The sequence below is a fragment of the Triticum dicoccoides genome, chromosome 1A (assembly GCF_002162155.2).
Source record: "Triticum dicoccoides isolate Atlit2015 ecotype Zavitan chromosome 1A, WEW_v2.0, whole genome shotgun sequence".
NCBI lineage: Eukaryota > Viridiplantae > Streptophyta > Magnoliopsida > Poales > Poaceae > Triticum > Triticum dicoccoides.
Genome location: NC_041380.1, coordinates 318,743,937 through 318,762,704, shown reverse-complemented (window position 1 = coordinate 318,762,704; position 18,768 = coordinate 318,743,937). Strand labels below are relative to the sequence as shown.

General features: G+C 44.6%; 2 protein-coding genes across 6 annotated transcripts; both read right to left on the bottom strand.

Annotated features, from left to right (window-relative positions):
- Positions 1–4,156: 4,156 nt before the first annotated feature.
- LOC119270667 (1-acyl-sn-glycerol-3-phosphate acyltransferase BAT2, chloroplastic-like) lies at positions 4,157–7,387 on the bottom strand. 2 transcript variants are annotated; one of them, XM_037552709.1, is made up of 6 exons: positions 6,932–7,387; positions 6,658–6,828; positions 5,666–6,072; positions 5,274–5,375; positions 4,868–5,180; positions 4,157–4,480 (listed from the first exon to the last, which is right to left on the bottom strand). In XM_037552709.1, the coding sequence occupies exons 1-5, from the start codon at positions 6,999–7,001 to the stop codon at positions 4,953–4,955; spliced, it is 978 nt and encodes a 325-aa protein (XP_037408606.1). In that variant the 5' UTR covers positions 7,002–7,387; the 3' UTR covers positions 4,157–4,480; positions 4,868–4,952. The 2 variants fall into 2 exon arrangements, with proteins under 2 accessions (XP_037408606.1, XP_037408614.1); XM_037552717.1 differs by having other exon boundaries at positions 4,157–4,440.
- A 2,545-nt stretch (positions 7,388–9,932) lies between these two features.
- Positions 9,933–18,385, bottom strand: LOC119270648 (wings apart-like protein 1). 4 transcript variants are annotated; one of them, XM_037552680.1, is made up of 13 exons: positions 17,688–18,385; positions 16,178–16,277; positions 15,375–15,708; positions 15,012–15,124; positions 14,260–14,388; positions 14,071–14,164; positions 13,883–13,966; positions 12,783–13,447; positions 11,476–11,756; positions 11,185–11,329; positions 10,721–10,818; positions 10,545–10,626; positions 9,933–10,395 (listed from the first exon to the last, which is right to left on the bottom strand). In XM_037552680.1, exons 1-13 carry the CDS (start codon positions 18,179–18,181, stop codon positions 10,315–10,317), a joined length of 2,700 nt encoding a protein of 899 aa, XP_037408577.1. In that variant the 5' UTR covers positions 18,182–18,385; the 3' UTR covers positions 9,933–10,314. The 4 variants fall into 4 exon arrangements, with proteins under 4 accessions (XP_037408577.1, XP_037408585.1, XP_037408592.1 ...); XM_037552688.1 differs by having other exon boundaries at positions 12,783–13,444; XM_037552695.1 differs by having other exon boundaries at positions 13,904–13,966.
- Positions 18,386–18,768: the final 383 nt, after the last annotated feature.

Genomic DNA, 18,768 nt, shown 5'->3' with positions numbered 1-18,768 from the left:
GAACAACGTCGCCCCGCCGCGCGCGACCCGCGGCCTGCCGACCGCCCCCCTGCATCCTGCAGCCTGCGCCTGCCGCCGCACCCCGGTGGCCTCGCCCCACCGGGCACACGCCTGTTCGGGCTGGCGCCCGCATGCCCGAACCCGATAGGCCCCTATGGGCCTATGACAAATGGGGCCCGCGCCCAAAACGTCTATTAAAAATAATAAATAAAATAAAATAAAAATGAATTAATAAAATTAATTAAACTAATAATTAATTAATTAAGTTAATTAATCAAGTTTAATTAATCTAACTAATAAGTTAATTTAATTAAACAGTAATTAATTAGCTAAACCCTAATTAAATTGAGCAGTGTATGACATGCGGGACCCACCTGTCGGGTTGACCAGGTCAATGCTGACGTCATGATGACATCAACAAACACTATTCTGAATAGTGTTGATTTAAATAATTAAATAAATTCTAAAAACAATTTAAACCTTGTAAAATTAATATAAAATAAACTGTAGCTCGGATGGAAAAATTTTGTACATGAAAGTTGCTCAGAACGACGAGACGAATCCGGTTACGCAGCCCGTTCGTCCGCCACGCATCCCTAGCATAGCGAACACGCAACTTTCCCCCTCTGATTCATCTGTCCGAAAACACAAAACACCAGGGATATTTTCCCGGATGTTTCCCCCCTTCACCGGTATCACCTCATACCGCGTTAGGGCACCCCTAGCACCGCTACTTGCCATGTCATGCATCGCCATGCATTTTTTTGCATTAAATTTATTATTTCTTCCCCCTCTTCTCTCGCTAGACACCGAGACCGACGCTGCTACTACCCAGTACGACTACGGAGTTGACGACCCCTCTCTCTTGCCAGAGCAACCAGGCAAGCCCCCCCTTTGATCACCAGATATCGCCTACTCCTCTCTCTACTACTTGCATTAGAGTAGTGTAGCATGTTACTGCTTTCCGTTAATCCTATTCTGATGCATAGCCTGTCATTGTTGCTACAACTGTTGATACCTTACCTGCAATCCTAAATGCTTAGTATAGGATGCTAGTTTATCATCAGTGGCCCTACATTCCAGTCCGTCTGCCGTGCTATACTATCGGGCCGTGATCATTCAGGAGGTGATCACGGTTTTATACTTATATATATATATATATACATGCTATACATGTGGTGACTAAAGTCGGGTGGGCTCGTAGGAGTACCCGCGAGTGATTCCGATGTTGGGGGCTAAAGGGGCGGGTGGCTCCATCCCGGTAGAGGTGGGCATGAGTTCCCGGAGGCCCCCGACGGTTACACTGTGGCGGAGCGACAGGGCAGGTTGAGACCACCTAGGAGAGAGGTGGGCCTGGCCCTGGTCGGCATCCGTGGTTATTTCAAAATAACACGTTTAACGAGATCTTGGTATTTGATCTGAGTCTGGCCACTGGCCTATACGCACTAACCATCTACGCGGGGACAGTTATGGGCACTCGACGTCATGGTATCAGCCGAAGCCTTCGTGACGTCAGCGACTGAGCGGCGCGCGCCGGGTTGGACTGGAACGCCTACTCTTGTATACGGGAGGCTAGGTCTGCTCACCGGCCGCGTACACAACGTGCAGGTGTGCAATGGGCGATGGGCCCAGACCCCCGCGCCATAGGATTTAGACCGGCGTGTTGACCTCTCTGTTGTGCCTAGGTAGGGCTGCACGTGTTGATCTTCCGAGGCCGGGCATGACCCAGGAAAGTGTGTCCGGCCAAATGGGATCGAACGTGTTGGGTTATGTGGTGCACCCCTGCAGGGAAGTTAATCTATTCGAATAGTCGTGATCTTCGGTAACAGGACGACTTGGAGTTGTACCTTGACCTTATGACAACTAGAACCGGATACTTAATAAAACACACCCTTCCAAGTGCCGATACAACCGGTGATCGCTCTCTCACGAGGCGACGAGGGGAGGGTCATCGGTTAGGATTATGCTACACGATGCTACTTGGTGAACTTACCATCTACTCTCTTCTCCTGCTGCAAGATGGAGGTTACCAGAAGTGTAGTCTATGATAGGACTAGCTATCCCCCTCTTATTCCGGCATTCTGCAGTTCAGTCCACATATGATACCCTTATTCCTTTTGATACCAATGCATACAATGTAGTGTAGCTCCTTGCTTGCGAGTACTTTGGATGAGTACTCACGGTTGCTTTGCTCCCTCTTTTCCCCCTTTCTATACCCAATTGCTGCGAACAGACGTTGGAGCCCAGGAGCCAGACGCCACCGTCGATGACGACTACTACTACTCGGGAGGTGCCTACTACTACGTGCAGCCCGCTGGCGACGACCGGGAGTAGTTTAGGAGGATCCCAGGTAGGAGGCATGCACCTCTTTCGATCTGCATCCCAGTTTGTGCTAGCCTTCTTAAGGCAAACTTGTTTAACTTATGTCTGTACTCAGATATTGTTGTTTCCGCTGACTCGTCTATGATCGAGCTCTTGTATTCGAGCCCTCGAGGCCCCTGGCTTGTAATATGATGCTTGTATGACTTATTTTATTTATAGAGTTGTGTTGTGATATCTTCCCGTGAGTCCCTGATCTTGATCGTATACGTTTGCGTGTATGATTAGTGTACGATTAAATCGGGGACGTCACAACCCACCACGTGTAGTGCGTAGAAAAATCTCCTCTCTCCCGCATTCCCACCGCCCCTTCTCCTCCACCTCTCCACCAGCCCTTCCTCGCTCATCCGCCGCCGCGGCCTGCGCCGACTCCGAACGAGCGAGCGCGGCCGGCGAGCGAGCGCCTGGGCTCCAGCGCGCCACCCAAGCTCGCCGCCTCTCCGGCCGGGCGCGGCCTGGGCACAACTGTCCGGCTCCGTGGGAGCTCGGCCTCGCTGCTGCTCGACGGGAGCACACGGCGAGCAGCGCCAGGACGAGGAGCTTCTGCAGCGTGTCCGTGGCCAGGAAGCGAAGGTGAAGTAGAAGGAGAGCAACGGCACAGCGAAGATGGCGACAAAGCGGTTCATATCGGAGCACTAGTCCACGTCTCCGGCAACCGGCATCTGCCTCCTCACTGCCGCTGGTCGCGGCCGGCTCCTCGCCGCGTGCCGGCCTCTGCCTCCTCACCGCCGCCCTCTGCTCACCGCGCGCCGTGCGCCGACCCGGGCGTGCCGGAGCCGCCGTAGGGCGAGCTCGAGGAGCGGTGGCGCCCGGCCGCTTCCTCGCTGCGCACCACGCGTCCTACTCGTCGAGGTGCAGAAGTGCTTGGGGTGGAGACACGGCTGGAAATATTTTCCGGCGCAGCCCCAGCCGGACGAAAACGCCCCCTGGGGACGCAACGGCTAGAGATGCTCTAAGAAACAACGCGCAAACACGAGGGGCACTGCTTTTATAGACCGCGCAAGATGGGCCTGGCCCATCAAGAGACCGCACGTCTGTTTCTTTTTTTCTCATTCGGTTTTCTCAGCCAGTTCAATTTTAATTTGAAAGATGTGAGGTCTATAAAAGATTCACATTATTGTTTTTAAAATTAAAATAATGTGTGCGGATTCAAAAAAATGTCCGTCAATTCAAAAAGGTTCATAAAATATAAAAAAACGAATTCAAAAAAATATGAAAAATGTTCATGAATTTAAAAAAACAATGAAATTCAAAAATGTTCACGAATTGAAAAAAATTCATGATTTTTTTATAATCATGAACAAGTTTTGAAATTCCAAAGATTTTTAGAATTGTGATCTTTTTTGAAAAATCAAGCATTTTTTTAAAAAAACGAATAAATTTTAAACATTTCTTGAAGAATAAATAAATGACGGTAGAAGAGAAAATAGAAAAAATTGATCAGGAAACCACAAAATCAGTCAAAGAAAACTAAGTGAAAAAGAACAAAAGAAAAAAAAAAACAGACAGCAGCAGCGAAGGTAAAGCCCATTCCGTCGCCAAAGTTCCCTACTCCTTCTGGTTCCCGTCTGGATAATACTCTCCCCCTCTCATAATATAAGATCATTTCTGACACGAGGAGACAAGACCCAAGCATCGTACGGGAAACTTCCGAGTCAAGATCAAATCAATCTAGAAAGGAACATCTCGGCAAGAAGCCGAACTCGGCTACATTCGATTTGCCTGCTGATATACACTTAAAAAGGCCAAAAGGAAAAAAGGGAGAAGAAAAGCCATCTTTACCAAGTCCCAAAAGGAAATCACGTGCCAACTTTATTATCTTCTCACCCACACAAAAAAAATCTTATCTTCTCAGATTGTAGAATATGGCAAAATCATCTAGGTCCAGATGATTTCTTCGCCACATCACATCTTTTCATGTTAAAATACTATAGAACAAGGCAAAAAATGCAAACTACAATTTGTGAAAGATAAACTACATCAAAGCCTGTTTTGCAAGTCACACACAGCAACTAACAAGCGCAAGTCATTCTTATTCTTCCTCCAGCCCCTGTCTTCATTCTGCAGCAAAAAGAATGCCTGCACTCAGCACCTCTACCAGCTGCACAAACAAGGGTAGATCTTTTGGAATCCTTCCTTTTACAAAATACGTACTTACAAGTATTTCCTCCACCAAATACATCTATGTTATATTCAGTCTCTTATTAGGACACTCGTCTCACACCTCCATGTGGTGGAGATAACAATCTCAAACATCTAAATGTGGGGCACATATTCAAACTGAAGGTGTCCCTTTTCTTGAAGTTTAAACTGAAGATACGTTTCGCGCAGTCATACGATTATGCTACATGAAGTCATGAACCTTATTTTAACAAATGATATACGACGCCCGTGGAAACTCTTTCATTTCAAAAAAGCTGTTCTTCTTAAGAAGCAAATAGCATTTCCTATGGATTCTCAAAATATCGAACTAGTCAGTAACGTGTACCTGTAAACTATCTTTGCCTTCAGTCGACACGTTTCGGCAAACTAGGTTCCATGATCCATTGAATAGGAAAAATCACCCACTTCCATTAGTGCACTCCATAACCATGTAGAAGAAGAGTGTCTGCTATCACATTCCTTGCGTCGGTACATAATTTCTCTGCATCATTCCCTTCAATTGGACGGTGAATAATGACTTGTACTGAACCTGAATTAAGGTTGCTTTCCATTCCAGGAGGCATCAATTTCCCTGTCCCGAGAAGGGTAATAGGTATGACAGGAACGCCAGTCTTCGCTGCGACACTAAATGCTCCTCGCTGGGGATAATTATGAAATGTCAGTACTTCACGGAACTGAAAGCTAATGGCGTAGTACACACAAGAGTAAAATCACATTCGACGGAACCTAACCTTGAATATACCTAGCTTTCCATCTTTACTTCGAGTTCCCTCTGGAAAGAAAAATACAGACGCCCCCCTTTTCACCAAATCCACACACCGTTTAAGACAGTCCTGAATTTAGAGGATATATGATATGTTCAACATGGAGTGCAAAGTAGGTAAACTCTATAATAGGAAGACATTTAACAAAAAACGACATTAATGTTGAAAACTAAACTAATGCATGTACGCTTCACATAAGATGCGGGAGCTGCACTAACAAAAAGGATATGCAAAGGAATTACCAAATAAGAAATTCTTCAGTGGCACAAATTGCAGGTAATCCACAGCTTATATTCAATCACAAGATTATCGAAATTCAGAGCCTACTGAAAAAGGAAGGGACAAGGCTAAGGCCATACCAGCTGGCTCCTGCTGTCCATACGCCGTAAAGGAATGACACCCAAGAGATACATTGCCCAACCAATAACTGGAAGCATAAAGATACTGGTCTTGCTTATAAATTTGAAGCACCTTCCTAGAGTTAGAAGGGTATAGATATCCAAGAAGCTCTGATGGTTAGCAACATAGACAGCAGGGCTACTATTGGGAGGTAGATTCTCCATTCCCTCAACTTCAAGCTTGTAGAACATGGAAACTGCCAGAGTAGCCCAAATCTTTGCAATATAGTGCTGAGCTCTCCTACGGTGGCGGTCAAACAAGAGCACAAGTGGATGAACCACAACCATAGCTATAAACAAAAAGATCGCCGCAACAGCAGTCACCGCGTAGAAGAAGACCCCTCTGATCCTCGAAGCCACTTGCAGATCTGGTTAAGTAAATAAATATAAACAAGTTTTCTCAAAAAAAAGTGAGCTCAAAAAGAATCCAGCTAGTATATAATTTGAATGATTTCACACACACATTGTTTGCAAAATATGTGCAGATGATTTTCCTAATACGTACTAGTCAGTAGGGCCTACTACTTAAATTTCATCAAACATGCCACTGGCATTAGCTGCTACAGGGTTTATAAATACCTTAACAACTGTTGTTCTCCCTCTGAAATTAATCTATCTAAAAACTCTAATGACACCTTTCACATGAGTAGAAGTAACAATTATAAGCCTACAATCCATCATATATTGGTTATAAAACAGAAGGACGGAAAGTATCAAATCCTATCCTCTGGTCCATACTGAAATGAAGGGTTGGGACAATAGTTTGAGTTTCTGCATTATTGGTTTATCCAAATTCACCTAACACTCACATAGCACTAGCAACGGCAACATTGCAGGTTCACATACGCAGGCACATGTCAATGTAATTTTCTAGCTAGCACAGCTCAGCTACTCGGGCACTGCCATAAGAACTTCAAAGCATTTGGCTCTAGAGAGGGGAGGAGGCCTGAAACCTGATAGCTCCGACGAATCCTCGGGGTCATCTGCGGCGGCTGCAGCGGCCGTGACACCCGACCTGACAACCAGCCACCGGCACCTCCCCGCCTGGAGCACCCGCGGGTTCGTGCAGCGGGACGCCACGGACACCCGCCGAGGCCGGGCATTTACACCACCGGCAGCCACCGCTGCAGAGGAGCGAAACAGAAACCAAACACCAGATAAGATAGGATCAGCAGCAGCATCGCGCGGGGCTTTCTCCGAAGGTAGGCGTCGAGCCGTGTCGCGTACCGTGCGCGGCGGAGGGACCGGCGGGGACGGCCGGGGCCGCGGTCGGCCTCAGCCAGACGAGCGTCCCCATGGACGAGCTCGCCGCACGCGCCCCCCTACGCCGGCGAGGGCGGCACGAACAAGCGGGGAGGCGCGGGCCTGGGCAAGCCGAGACGGTGACCGGACCGCGGAGGCGGGGCGGGGGCGCCGCGTCAGATCCGCGAGGCTCTAGATCATTGGCTGGGGCGGCGAGGCGGTGGCGCGAGCGCACGTGGCGAACGTGGGGTTGTTCGGCCTGGGGCGAGAGAATCCGGAGGCGGGGCGGGGGGATGGCGCTGCGCTGAGCGAAGCTCCGTTGGTGAGTGGTGAGAGTGGATAAAATCGCGAGGGCGGAAGCGGGCGGGCGCGCGCTGACTGGATGCGCATGCGCGCGCGGACGGGAGGTGACTAGACTCGGGCGAAACGGTGGCCGGCGGCTGCCGGCGGTGGTTTGTTTCGGCGGTGTTTGCCCAAGTTTCTCTCTATATTCTGTGGCCCGGTTCGCTTTATCTACAATTCGTTTTCTTTTTTCAAAAGGCCCAAGACCGTATATTAAGTGTCACATGAATTTACAAACACGCCCACCCAGACAGATAAAATTACATTTCATTTTGGGGTGCTGAAATCTTCTTCCTTATGTATCCATCGGCGGAGGCATGAGCATAACTCGATGCTGCCTCTGGCCTCCGCCTAGGCGGGGCTTTAAAAAAAACAATAGCTTGTAGAAGCAACGGATAAAAAGTCATCGATGCATATTAGGAGATACCAACGGCCGCGAATTACAACGCAAATCGGAAACACCGATAAGGCCCTCCACTATGTGTTCGGTGCCAGAAATTTAAAAAGTTTGCCACATACACTTCGATGCCAAATATAAAAAGTTTAGCACCGGCACCACAACGTGAAGGATTTGGCACCCACTCACCTCTGGCCCACCTACGTATAAACTAGTAATATATCAGCTCAAAGCAGTGTCTCGCCGGTGGTGCCTCGCATGCAAAAGTACAGTGGCTACCTAGTTTATTGCCTCAACGAAATATGGCGTCGGAGCAAGTAGAGGAATCGATGCCCTGAAATTTTTATTTGGCATCGGCTGGGTTATGTAGGGCACCGGTGCCAAATGTTCAAAAAGTGAATTTGGCATCGGTTTTGGCCTACATAGTGGAGGGCCTAAGGGATATGCAAAAACTTGGAAGACCACGAATGTTAGCTGAATCAAGAAGGACCCCTGAGTCGATCGGATCACGGACCTGCCGGAGCACGGCTCCACACGTCCTCCGTCGTGGATAAACATACCAACAGAATCGTGAAAGAGGAAGAAGAACATTATTCCTAGAAGGCGGCGGCCTCGATGTCCCAAAACCAAACTCAAAGACTCCTAAATAAAACCTTGGAAAAAACACATGTATCATTGCACAACAAGTTCGGGCCTGTCGACCTCGTCGCCATTCAGGACAATGCATCGACTCCCTCTTCTCTGGTGACCTAGCCAGGCCGTGCCACCATTGAAGAATGCTAATGTGGATCACCAACGACGCCGACGAGCATCACCTGCCGGCAGTCGTAGCCCGACCACGAATCACCATCGCCATACCGTAGCAGCCCACCAGCTCCTCCACGTCAGGCTATGAACAACATCCTACCCACCACCGCGAGGCCACATGGGCTTTGCCTGTGCGGCTAACCCTGGCGGCGGCGAGAGGGATCGGATCACAGGGTGGCGGCTAGGGTTGGGTCCTACCTTCGTCGACTCGCGCTATTCCAGAGTTCAAATATGGCCCCAACTAAAATGATGGCAGAAATAATCCTATATGCTTTATCTAAGTGGCCACATTATTGATGTAAAAAGTAGAAACTAGTCTATTATTGAGCCTAAAATAAGACAATATTATTACGGATCTTCTTCTGATCCGTCAAATCATTTTTTTTTTGCTAATCTACCGTCTTTTTTTATTTGCTAGATGTGAACTGAGAAAGTCTCGGCTAACACTATATCATTAAAAAATACAAGGCTCCTATATCATTCAATTGATCAAATAAAAAAGTATGCACGAATCTTCACGTAAAATCAAACGATGTGAATTGACTTGGTTAATTTTTATCTAGATGATAAGCTAGCCAATCTTTTTTTATCTTTTTTTGTCAATTTTATCTATTTGCTACACTTGAATATATATTTTTCACCGGCACACATTAAAAAATGTTCAAGATTTATTTGAACTCTTTACTTGTAATTTCCATTTTGTTTTATTTAAATGGTTTGATTTGAAATCAGCCAATACTTGTATTTTCTTTGTAGTTGTACTTTTAATCTGCACCAATTGCACCTTAAGGTGGCCTTTGTTTGGGCTTTAGCTACAGATTCTTGGATTCTAACCCATCCAAAACAGAATCTCAAACAAACACTCAGATTTTTATCTTAGCTTTCAAAAATCGGTTCTGAAATTGTGCTACGCCGAGGCACAAGCCAGAAGCTGAGAATTTGCTGATTCCCTAGATGCCCGAGTTGCCACTTATCCAGGTTCCGGGAATAGATCATCTCCTCCCCGTTATTACGCTAGAAATGCCACTAGCCCCCAGCCAATTTCCTCTAACGCCAGGCTCTCCTCCACCTCGTTCTTTCCCACCCAACCGAACAGAGAAGGGGAGCCGCCCCTCACTATAATCCAAGCCACAACTAATTCTCAAGAATCTGTAGCCCAAACAAAGGGGGCCTAAGAAATGACAACTACCCTTTTCAATGTGTCACTATATTCGTTTAATTTGAGCGATGCTATTCCTACCACTTTCAAATATATGATGGTTAGCTAAAATCAAAGGAGCGTACAAATTTTGTACAAGTTGTAAGAATAGCATTTTTGCTTAACTTTTTGTGTAATTGACTAGCAACAATTTTGTCCAAATAAAATCCATCTGCTGAATGTAATCCAGTGTTTGGAACAGTATCAAGCAAACAAAATATCTGTTTAAGACACAGGAGGCACAGACCAAACGGCATGGCAACGGTACGTTCCATTAAGCTTCTTCAGATTTAGGCATGTGTGGTGACTGACTATGACTGGTACCAGTACAAATTACAAACACACACACGCACACAGAGTACATTCCCTATGATGTTATTTTACATTCAATTGAATTGGCTAAGTAAACAACGTGTTTTGAGAGGCGACAAGGAGCACACACAAAAGATGGGCGACAACAACAGGGGGGCAAAAGGAAAAGAAAAGAATGACACCATGGTTGGTTAGTTGCAAGACGACTGCAGGTCATCTGCGGCGCACGGGGAGACGAGGAGGAACACTTGTGTGTGCCTCAGCTGCGAAGAGGCCAGTCAGTCTATACAAAGTGACCTCTTCACCATCCTATCATAGTTTGCATTTTTCGATAACTTCTGTAACAGATGAGTGTGTTTCGTCTGTCATCATATTAAGCTGCAGATGAAACGCCTGCACATGTAACAAATAAACAGACTATTACATGCTCTATCTCTATACGCAGCAGCAAGTAGAAACATACCACAAGAAGGGTAAAATGTCGAAATGAAGAAGAAAATAAGCTTCCTACAAGGGTAAGATCTACCGGACAAGAGGCATACCACAAATTTCTCTAGCACGGGCACAAGAACTTTCAAGTTGTTATTTGGAAGGCAGCTGGAAATCGCTCCTCGAACCTTCATGCTGTTGAAGCAGACAAAATGTTAACAAGTCCAGACACATTATGCAATCAACTCACCGTAATGGAACATTACAGACGACAACTCAGATTACTAACCTTTCTATCGAAAGAAAGCCAAGCACGAGGGCTGCATAGGCCTCCACGATCATCATTTCAGCTTCCCGTGCTCCTTGCAACATTGACTCTTCATCATCCTGGTTAGTTATAATAAGCAGTCAATCAAATGAGCTACAGGACATCATACAATAGGATTTGCTGGCTACTAGGTAGAAAGTACTATACAGAACATCATACAAGGCATTTGCAACAAAGGTCCCCAAAAAGGGCTAATAATATAGTGCAGGTTTAAAATGGAATGGTACTCGACTATTCATGATATTTTGTCAATTGACTGGATATCAAAGCCTACAAATGCATTAGTTTCCATTTCATGGATTTTAAACTAAGGGATTCAATATGCAGCAAAACAGAAGGTACTTTGGAAACGAAGAGCGGGTAATAGTAATACACATCTAGCTTTACCATGTTTCAATGTAGATAAAAATTAAGGTTAGAATTACCGGTGATATAGTTGCAGAAGCTTCCCCAGAACCTTTACTTGCTAAGAAGATTGAACAGAGGAGTGGTATAACATCCCTCTGTGCCTTTTCACTCTGCGCATTCTTAGACAGATCCACAGAAACACGAGCAGATGCAAGCCGTACCCTACAGCCAGGTCATGAAATAATTTAGAACTAGACATTTGTTAGTTGGGATATATGACTGCTCCAGACCCGAAGGAACTAGCTGAAGCAGAACAGTAACACAGGCATGAATCAAACAAATGGAAAGGAAGAAAGTAACAGGCTTACCTATTAAGGCTATCTTTTTCCACGAGATTGACAAGCAAGCCCAATATGGCAACCAGAAAATCAAGCTCATGATCTCGCAGTTGCTTAGCTTTCACTTGGCATGCTTTGCTGTCCTCGGAATCGGTGAGGTCTTGTAAAAGATCGACATCTCGGCCAGTGTCCACGGAGAAATCAAATGAAGGGAAATGCTTGATGATCAAGGAGGCCATTGTGTTAAGTCCACCACATGATGCAATATGTTCACAACCAGATGGGTTGTCATTTGCTAAGTTCATAAGAACCTGCCAGAAAAAACATGGGAAAATCATATACTACATGCCATTGCAAAAGTAACACCGCCATAACATTTTTCTAACATAAAACATCATCCACCAACTGTTCAAAAGTTTCAATAGTGCACAGCAAAATAGAAGGGACGAATAAGATTAGACCCTTTGGACAGTTACAGTTTCTTTTTGGAGTGATAAGGTAAAGGTGCAATGATCTTTCATCAAATATCCTAGTAAGGAGCAGAAAAAGATAAGAGACTACAATTATTATGGGATATCTCACAAATACCGTCACAAGAAGCAATACATAGGTATGTACAGTTAAGCTTAGGCCCACAATTAGTTGAGACAAGATCAACAACTAGTTTATCCATACAGACTAGTCTTTCAAAAACAACTTATTGTCACAGTTAAATTTAATACTGAAACATATCTTCAAAGTGACTTAACAGGCTGAGCACCTAAAACCTTTTAAAGGTGGTCAATAAGCTTAGAAAATCATCTGAGCTGATCACAATTGGGACTTACCATACGAGCAAGTCCATTCACGCTCTGGATGGAAGTTCTAATTTTATCTTCAGTTTAATAAGCTTATTGTAACTTTTAGCAGAACCTTCAACCTTCAATAGGAGGCAAGCCTGAGACAGCTTTATGTTAATGCTTAAACCCAACTAAAGCAGGTTTCAGGTTAAGTAAGAGTGTTAATCAGGCACCACAAACTGAACTCTAAACTTAAGCATCGGGCTCAGCCCATTCCTCGAGTATGCACCGATGCACGGAATGAAGACATATTGATGTATATTTGTCTTAATACTCTTTCTTAAACTTCCAACCAAGTGACACATCACAATTCCACAAACAGTTACTGTGTGGTATAAATGGTGAAAATCTTCCAGTGCATGCGATCATACGAATTCACACATTAACCAAAGGTTTAACAGCCTATACTGAGTATTCACAAATGGACAAACCTATTTCAAAGGGATGCAATACTTCTTTACAAAAATATGCCAGCCAACAAAAATCAAGAAGGCTTACCTTAATTGATGCCAAAAGGCAGTCTTCCAAAAGATTGGAATCATCGTCAACATTAGAATGGGATGTTGCACCCAGATGATGATTATTATCTTCAGGTTGATATGATTCCTGACTTCCAATCACAGCAATCCCACGATCGTCCGACAATTTCTCATTCGCTGATTTTGCTTGACAGCCATGTGTTGATCTCTTTTTTTGACCAAATAGTTCAGGCTCCTGATCAACATCATCAAATGCAAAAGGATCACTACCACTGCCACTTCTCAAATCACTGTTGCCGTTTTCAGACAGACGTCGTCGTTTTGCCATTTCTCTGGACGTTCCATCAGAACTATGTGCTGTTATAGAAACCCATCCACTTGAGCCTCTAATTGGGTTGGCTTTACCACGTTCCTTTCTTATATTAAGCTTCAGACCAAGACCAAGACCATTGCTGTGCCTCTCACCTAATGAACCACTTGATGCCCTGTTGCTTGAAGTAGACTGGGAACAATCAAGTGTCATTTGTGATAGGCCAACATCACTAGTAGAAGATATACTAATATGAGAAGCATCTAATTTGGAAGATGAGCAATTTTGGCATTTTTGGTTCAGCGAAAGCTTATTTTTCTTTGAGTTCTTGCCCTTGCCATGACCATTCAATGTAGTTGCACCCTTGATGTCTGCTGCACAAGAGAATTTAGAACATGAGACCATATTAAACTTGTATCGAGGAATATATATCGTTGTGCTTTATATGAGACTAGAAGGTGAACGTCATAGTTTTGCGTACAGTAAACATTTGTGCACATGAGAATTTCAAACGTGAGACCATATTAAACTTGTATCGAGGAATATATATCGTTGTGCTTTATATAAGACTAGAAGGTGAACATCATAGTTTTGTGTACAGTGAATATTTGTGCACATGCATGATACCCTAACTGCCTTGCAAATTTATTGCTGCACCCAGAGAGGATACTTTGGGTCGTCAATATAGAAAAACACTGAAATTATATCAAGTATTGAATCTAGTGAAAATATTATATTTGCCCTAGATTTAGACAGTTCACAGGAAAGACAGAACTTCAAATAATTTGGTGGTTGTGACTTGTGACTACCAGAGCAGCCCCCTTTACAACCTTTGGAAGATTTTTTATCTGTACTGCTGGAAACAGTGGAAGAACTCTGAAGGAGAGACAGTACTGCAGCAAAGGAAAATAGGCATCAGATTGCAAGTTTTCAAAGTGGATGTTGAACGTTACATTATATGGGAATAGGAAAATACTGAAATCTAATGCAAAATTACCTGATAATAATTCAACAATATTGATAATGACACCAACAAGAGAAACTGTAGAGCCTCTGGGACTCAATTTTCTACTCATGCTGAGCAAATGGGTCTGGAAGGATCAAAAGGAGTCGAGTGAAGTTAAGAAGTAGTACATGGCAATACTATCATTGCACTGAACTAACATTCCAAGATATGGAAAATTACCTTGTTCTGATCACTTAAGAATGTGGCATTCTCTAAAATTTTCAAACATTTCAGGAGGAGTGCAGCACTTTGCAAAGATGTTCCTTCCTTTATGTCCAAGGACAGAGTGGAGGTATCCTTTACAATTCCCTGATATACAAGGTTGGCCAGCACAAATATATTATATTCTGTTAGCTTAACTGGTGTATAACGCATTAAGTATGCGAAATGGGGAGAAAAGGACTAGCAGAATAATTCACTGCGAAAATAAGTGTGTACACATCGGAGACCCAGGTCATAAACTACACAAACCAGAAGCACGATAAGTGGCTTCAATTCACTTAAACTCTAAGAGAGGCTTGTGTAGTGGAAATTGTAGCGTTCAACAGGGTAATAATCATATAATGTCTCCATGCCATGAAACCTATGTAAGTATTATCACCTTGGACACATATAATCACTAGAGATTCAAAATTCAAAAATTAATGCTTGACATAAATCACTCTAAGACTGCATTCAGGATTTAAAATTTTCAATCAGAGAAAATTTCACAGCATAATTTTGTGCTGCAGCAAAGTTTTAGTGTGCAGCTTCAAGCATGTTAGGGCTTAAAATGTACAGACTACAAAAACATGCAACCATTCTTCAGCATTGTGACAGAACACATAATGACAGCTTGAATGTTGTTTATGTGAACCTCTGCCGAAGGATAAATTACCATAAAATACCTGTTTATTTTATGAAATAAAATAAAAAAATAAGCAAGATCATACCTCCAGTGAGGAATGACAATCAACCATAACATCAAAAATATTATCAAGACCACCCAATGCCCTTAATGTTTCTTTGAAATCCCCTCCAACTCTGGTCACCATGTCAGAAGTCTCTGAAAAGATAAACATTTGAAAATGAGTAATATTTCAGTAACTGTAGCAAAAAAATAAGTTACTACGCATAATTCTGGGCTAGGCAAGCCATCACTGAAAACTCAAACACAAGTGAAACAAGGGCTAGGCAAAGGCATCCATGTAAAGCAAGCATGCAATGCTTAACTTGTGAATTGACAGTGTACTTCGCGGTGAATGCAATAATGGCAATGGGGTAATCGTGGTCAAGAAATTGATTAAAAACCATACCCTCTAATGCGACAGCTGACAAGCATGCCTTTTCCATTGTCAACAAAGCAAGCCATTTTGAACATAATTCTGGCCTTGATGCTCTCTTGCCATCCCTGTCAAGTGGCTTGATTTCTTTACAGCTTAAGAGGATTTCTTCGACTTTTGATATGATATCATCTGAGCTGGAATCAGAATCCTTATTTGAGCCATTAAACATTTGAACTTTACTGATTCCAAGGAGTTTGGAACCTATAGATGGTGCTTTGACATCATTTGCGTCCATTGGAGGATTTAATAATTTAAGAAGAAACCGAATACACGATTCTGAATTTAGCACATGATTCTCTTGTACCTGAATAACAACAAGAAAGGATAGATTGATCATAAGAAGAAACTGAAGCTGAAGGAATGCTCATCGGAACTCAGAAGTATTAAAAGAGCAGCAACTGTTGGGAAAACGCATTCAACGAGCAATATATGTAATTCACAAATGAAAATCTGAATAGTAAATACTCCCTCTGTAAACTAATATAGGACATTTTATAGACTTGAGAGGGAGTATCAAACTAGCTGAATTTAAATCATAAATTATGGTTCAGCTGTCAATAAAAAATAAAGCATAAAGTCAATTAACTAAAGTTATTTTTATCATGCATTAGTGTTGAGAAAGAAAGCGAGTACTTCTACAAGAAAAATAAATAAACAACTTTGTCACGACATGAGTATCTTTGTGATTTGTGAGAAGAGAATATTTAATATGCACGGAAAGCAGCATGCACAGAAACATATCATCTGGTGGTTTGGGATTGAGAGGTACTCACATCACTTGCCAAAACAAATAAAAGAGCTGCCGCCGCAACACCACAGGAAGGATCATCAATGTTCAGAGCCAAAACATTATCTATAATTTGCTTTACCAGTCTACAGGACATAACAAAACATGCACTTGTGAGTAATAAGATGGAATGCGTGTAATATTTGAAGAAACAAATGAATTGTTTTTTAAACAGTGATTTTGATTTTGGTACTTCTCAGACTAAATAGATTACTGAGATGAACATTACATGGTTACATGTTAAAATAATTGTGTTCAATGAGAATTTACTTTCAACAACGTTAACCATCTACAGATGTAGAAATGGGTAAAACATCTCAAGATCTAGTAATTCCAGAGGTAACATCCTCACTTCAAGCATGCCCTTTGTTTCACTAAACAGTTTTACTATTTCTCAGGCAACTGAGTCACAGCTAAAAATAGTTTCGTCTTCACATCGAGATTGTGCAACTACACAAGGGATGAGATGATCTTGATCGGATGGCTATCAATGTTGACTGAGAAATCATTATTCCTAAGTTGACTGAGCTATAGACACACCCCTAAACACTAACGTTGAACTTACCCAGTTTAAATAAGCATTCCACATGTTCAGTACGCTTATTATTAATTATCTCATAGTACATCTTACAGAAACAACAAATTTGAAGACTGGCTGGGACAGGAACAGACAATATCCTACATCTTCAACTATACAGATCAAAGAAAAGCAGTATACCCTAAACTTAAATAGTTGTCAATTGTCAAAATGTTGGTATGACAGTGAGTTAAGAGTGAAACACTGGTGCTGTTCACAGCTCAAATAGGTAGCAACTCCATGGTTCAATACTGCGCTTTTGGTTAACAAAATGTATACTCTCTTGAACAGAGGAGAAATATTAGGCTCGAGTTCAATGGATGGCACTTCTACCAGCAATGTTCTTCAGACGTATCTATAGGCCGGAGCAAATTCTAATTCAAAAGGGAAGATGTCTTTCAAGACATTTCCAATCAATCACCATGCTTCCTTCTTATGGAATCATGGCATACTTGGGGTCTTAGCAAAAACAAAGAGACCATCCTGCTTAAGACGCAGATAACTCAAGTGCATACTCCTTAAGCCCAGTTGTGATAGTTAGTCAGTGGGGATTCTCGACAATATGTGAAGTCCTGATTCTACAACAAAAACCACGACAAAGCAAACTAATCGAACTAAACAGCTCAGGCCAGGCAAGCAAACAAATAAGCTGCATGAGTTGAGCTATTCATCATCACAAGACAAAGGAAACGGAGCGCGCTCGTTCGTGGTGGTTTGAAGGCCAAAAGGTGGCTCCTTTCCGGAAGAAACCGAAATTCTTGAGCCCTAATCGTACAGAATCCCAATCTTTGAACCGAGGTCAGCCGCAAGAAGCCCCAATTTGGTAACCCTAACCCGAGGTTCTCGATTCGGGGAGCCAAGATTGGGCACCAAGAAGAGCAAGAAGGCAACTTGTGTACCAAGAGAAAGGTGTACTGACCCCTGAGCCCGGAGGACGCGGCGGCGCGCGGCGGACGCGCAGATCCCGAGCAGCGCGAGCAGGCTTGCCCGGCGCACCCGCCTGGGCGCGGTGGGGCGCAGCCCGTCGAGCGCGAAATTGACCTCGTCGACGCTCTCCATCATCTCCCCGTACTCCTCGGCCTCCATGAGCGTGGCGGTGGCCGCCTCGGGCTCGGGCTCGGCGTGCCTCCCGCGTCGCCCCTTCCGGCGCGGCCCCTCTAGCCGGGGCGGCGGCGGCTGCGTGGGCGGGTCCTCGTCGAAGTCCCACATCGAGGAGGACTCCTGCGACGGCGGGAAGGGCTGCGACGCGGACGAGCCCAGCGCCGCGAGCTCGTCGTCCCCATCCCCGCCGTCGAAGTCGAACGCGTCCTGCGAGGACGAGAGCCCGCGGTCCCCTCCGCCTCCGCCGGCGGCGGCGCCGGCGGCGCCGTCGGAGAAGGTGCGGGATCTGCGGCCGTAGGTGCGCACGATCATGGCGACTCGCTGCTGCGGGTAGCTACAGCTCCGCGCATGCGAGGGGCGAGTAGAGAGAGAGAGATTTGGGCGTGGGCGTGGGCTTGGGCGTCTGTGTCTGGGTTTCGAACGTTTTGCTTTGCGGCTGATCCGGATTTCGGGATTCTGGCCTGGCCTGGGACTGGGAGGGGACGAATTCGGGGACGGGAGCTGCAGCTGGTTTCGTGCGTTGGTTACTGCTGCTGCTGGTGGTGGTTTTGTGCGTTGCTGCGGCCTGGGGTTAGTTATCGCGTGTCAGGCCAGGGTTAATAACCAAGGTAAAGCACAGCCTAGTTAGTTTGAATCGAAATGGCCGCGGCGTCTCGACGCGCTTCTCCACGGTCAGATTGTTCCTCCATCTTGATTTTGATAGAGCACTTGTGCACACGGTCTTGAGCTTCCTCGTCTGGTCAGCGTCTAGGGCTTAGATCAAGCATGAATGAATGAAATGAGTAGACATAAGCGTATGGGTTTGGCTAGAAACACCTCCTCCCCAAGAAAAGCATAGGGTTCCTTTGCTTCCCCCAGCGCCGCCGCCGGTCCGCCTCGTCCACGGTGACCTTAGGACC

Bases quoted from the DNA above. Each gene is read 5' to 3' on its own strand.
- LOC119270667 (XM_037552709.1), bottom strand. From the start codon at position 7,001: ATGGGGACGCTCGTCTGGCTGAGGCCGACCGCGGCCCCGGCCGTCCCC. The intron at 6,073-6,657 runs GTTTCAGGCCTC...TTACTTAACCAG, and splicing joins GGATTCGTCGGAGCTATCAG to ATCTGCAAGTGGCTTCGAGG. The intron at 5,376-5,665 runs GTATGGCCTTAG...CTCTAAATTCAG, and splicing joins TGGACAGCAGGAGCCAGCTG to GACTGTCTTAAACGGTGTGT.
- LOC119270648 (XM_037552680.1), bottom strand. From the start codon at position 18,181: ATGATCGTGCGCACCTACGGCCGCAGATCCCGCACCTTCTCCGACGGC. The intron at 11,330-11,475 runs GTAAGCCTGTTA...ACCTGGCTGTAG, and splicing joins GAAAAAGATAGCCTTAATAG to GGTACGGCTTGCATCTGCTC. The intron at 10,819-11,184 runs GTAATTCTAACC...ATAACTAACCAG, and splicing joins CTTCTGCAACTATATCACCG to GATGATGAAGAGTCAATGTT.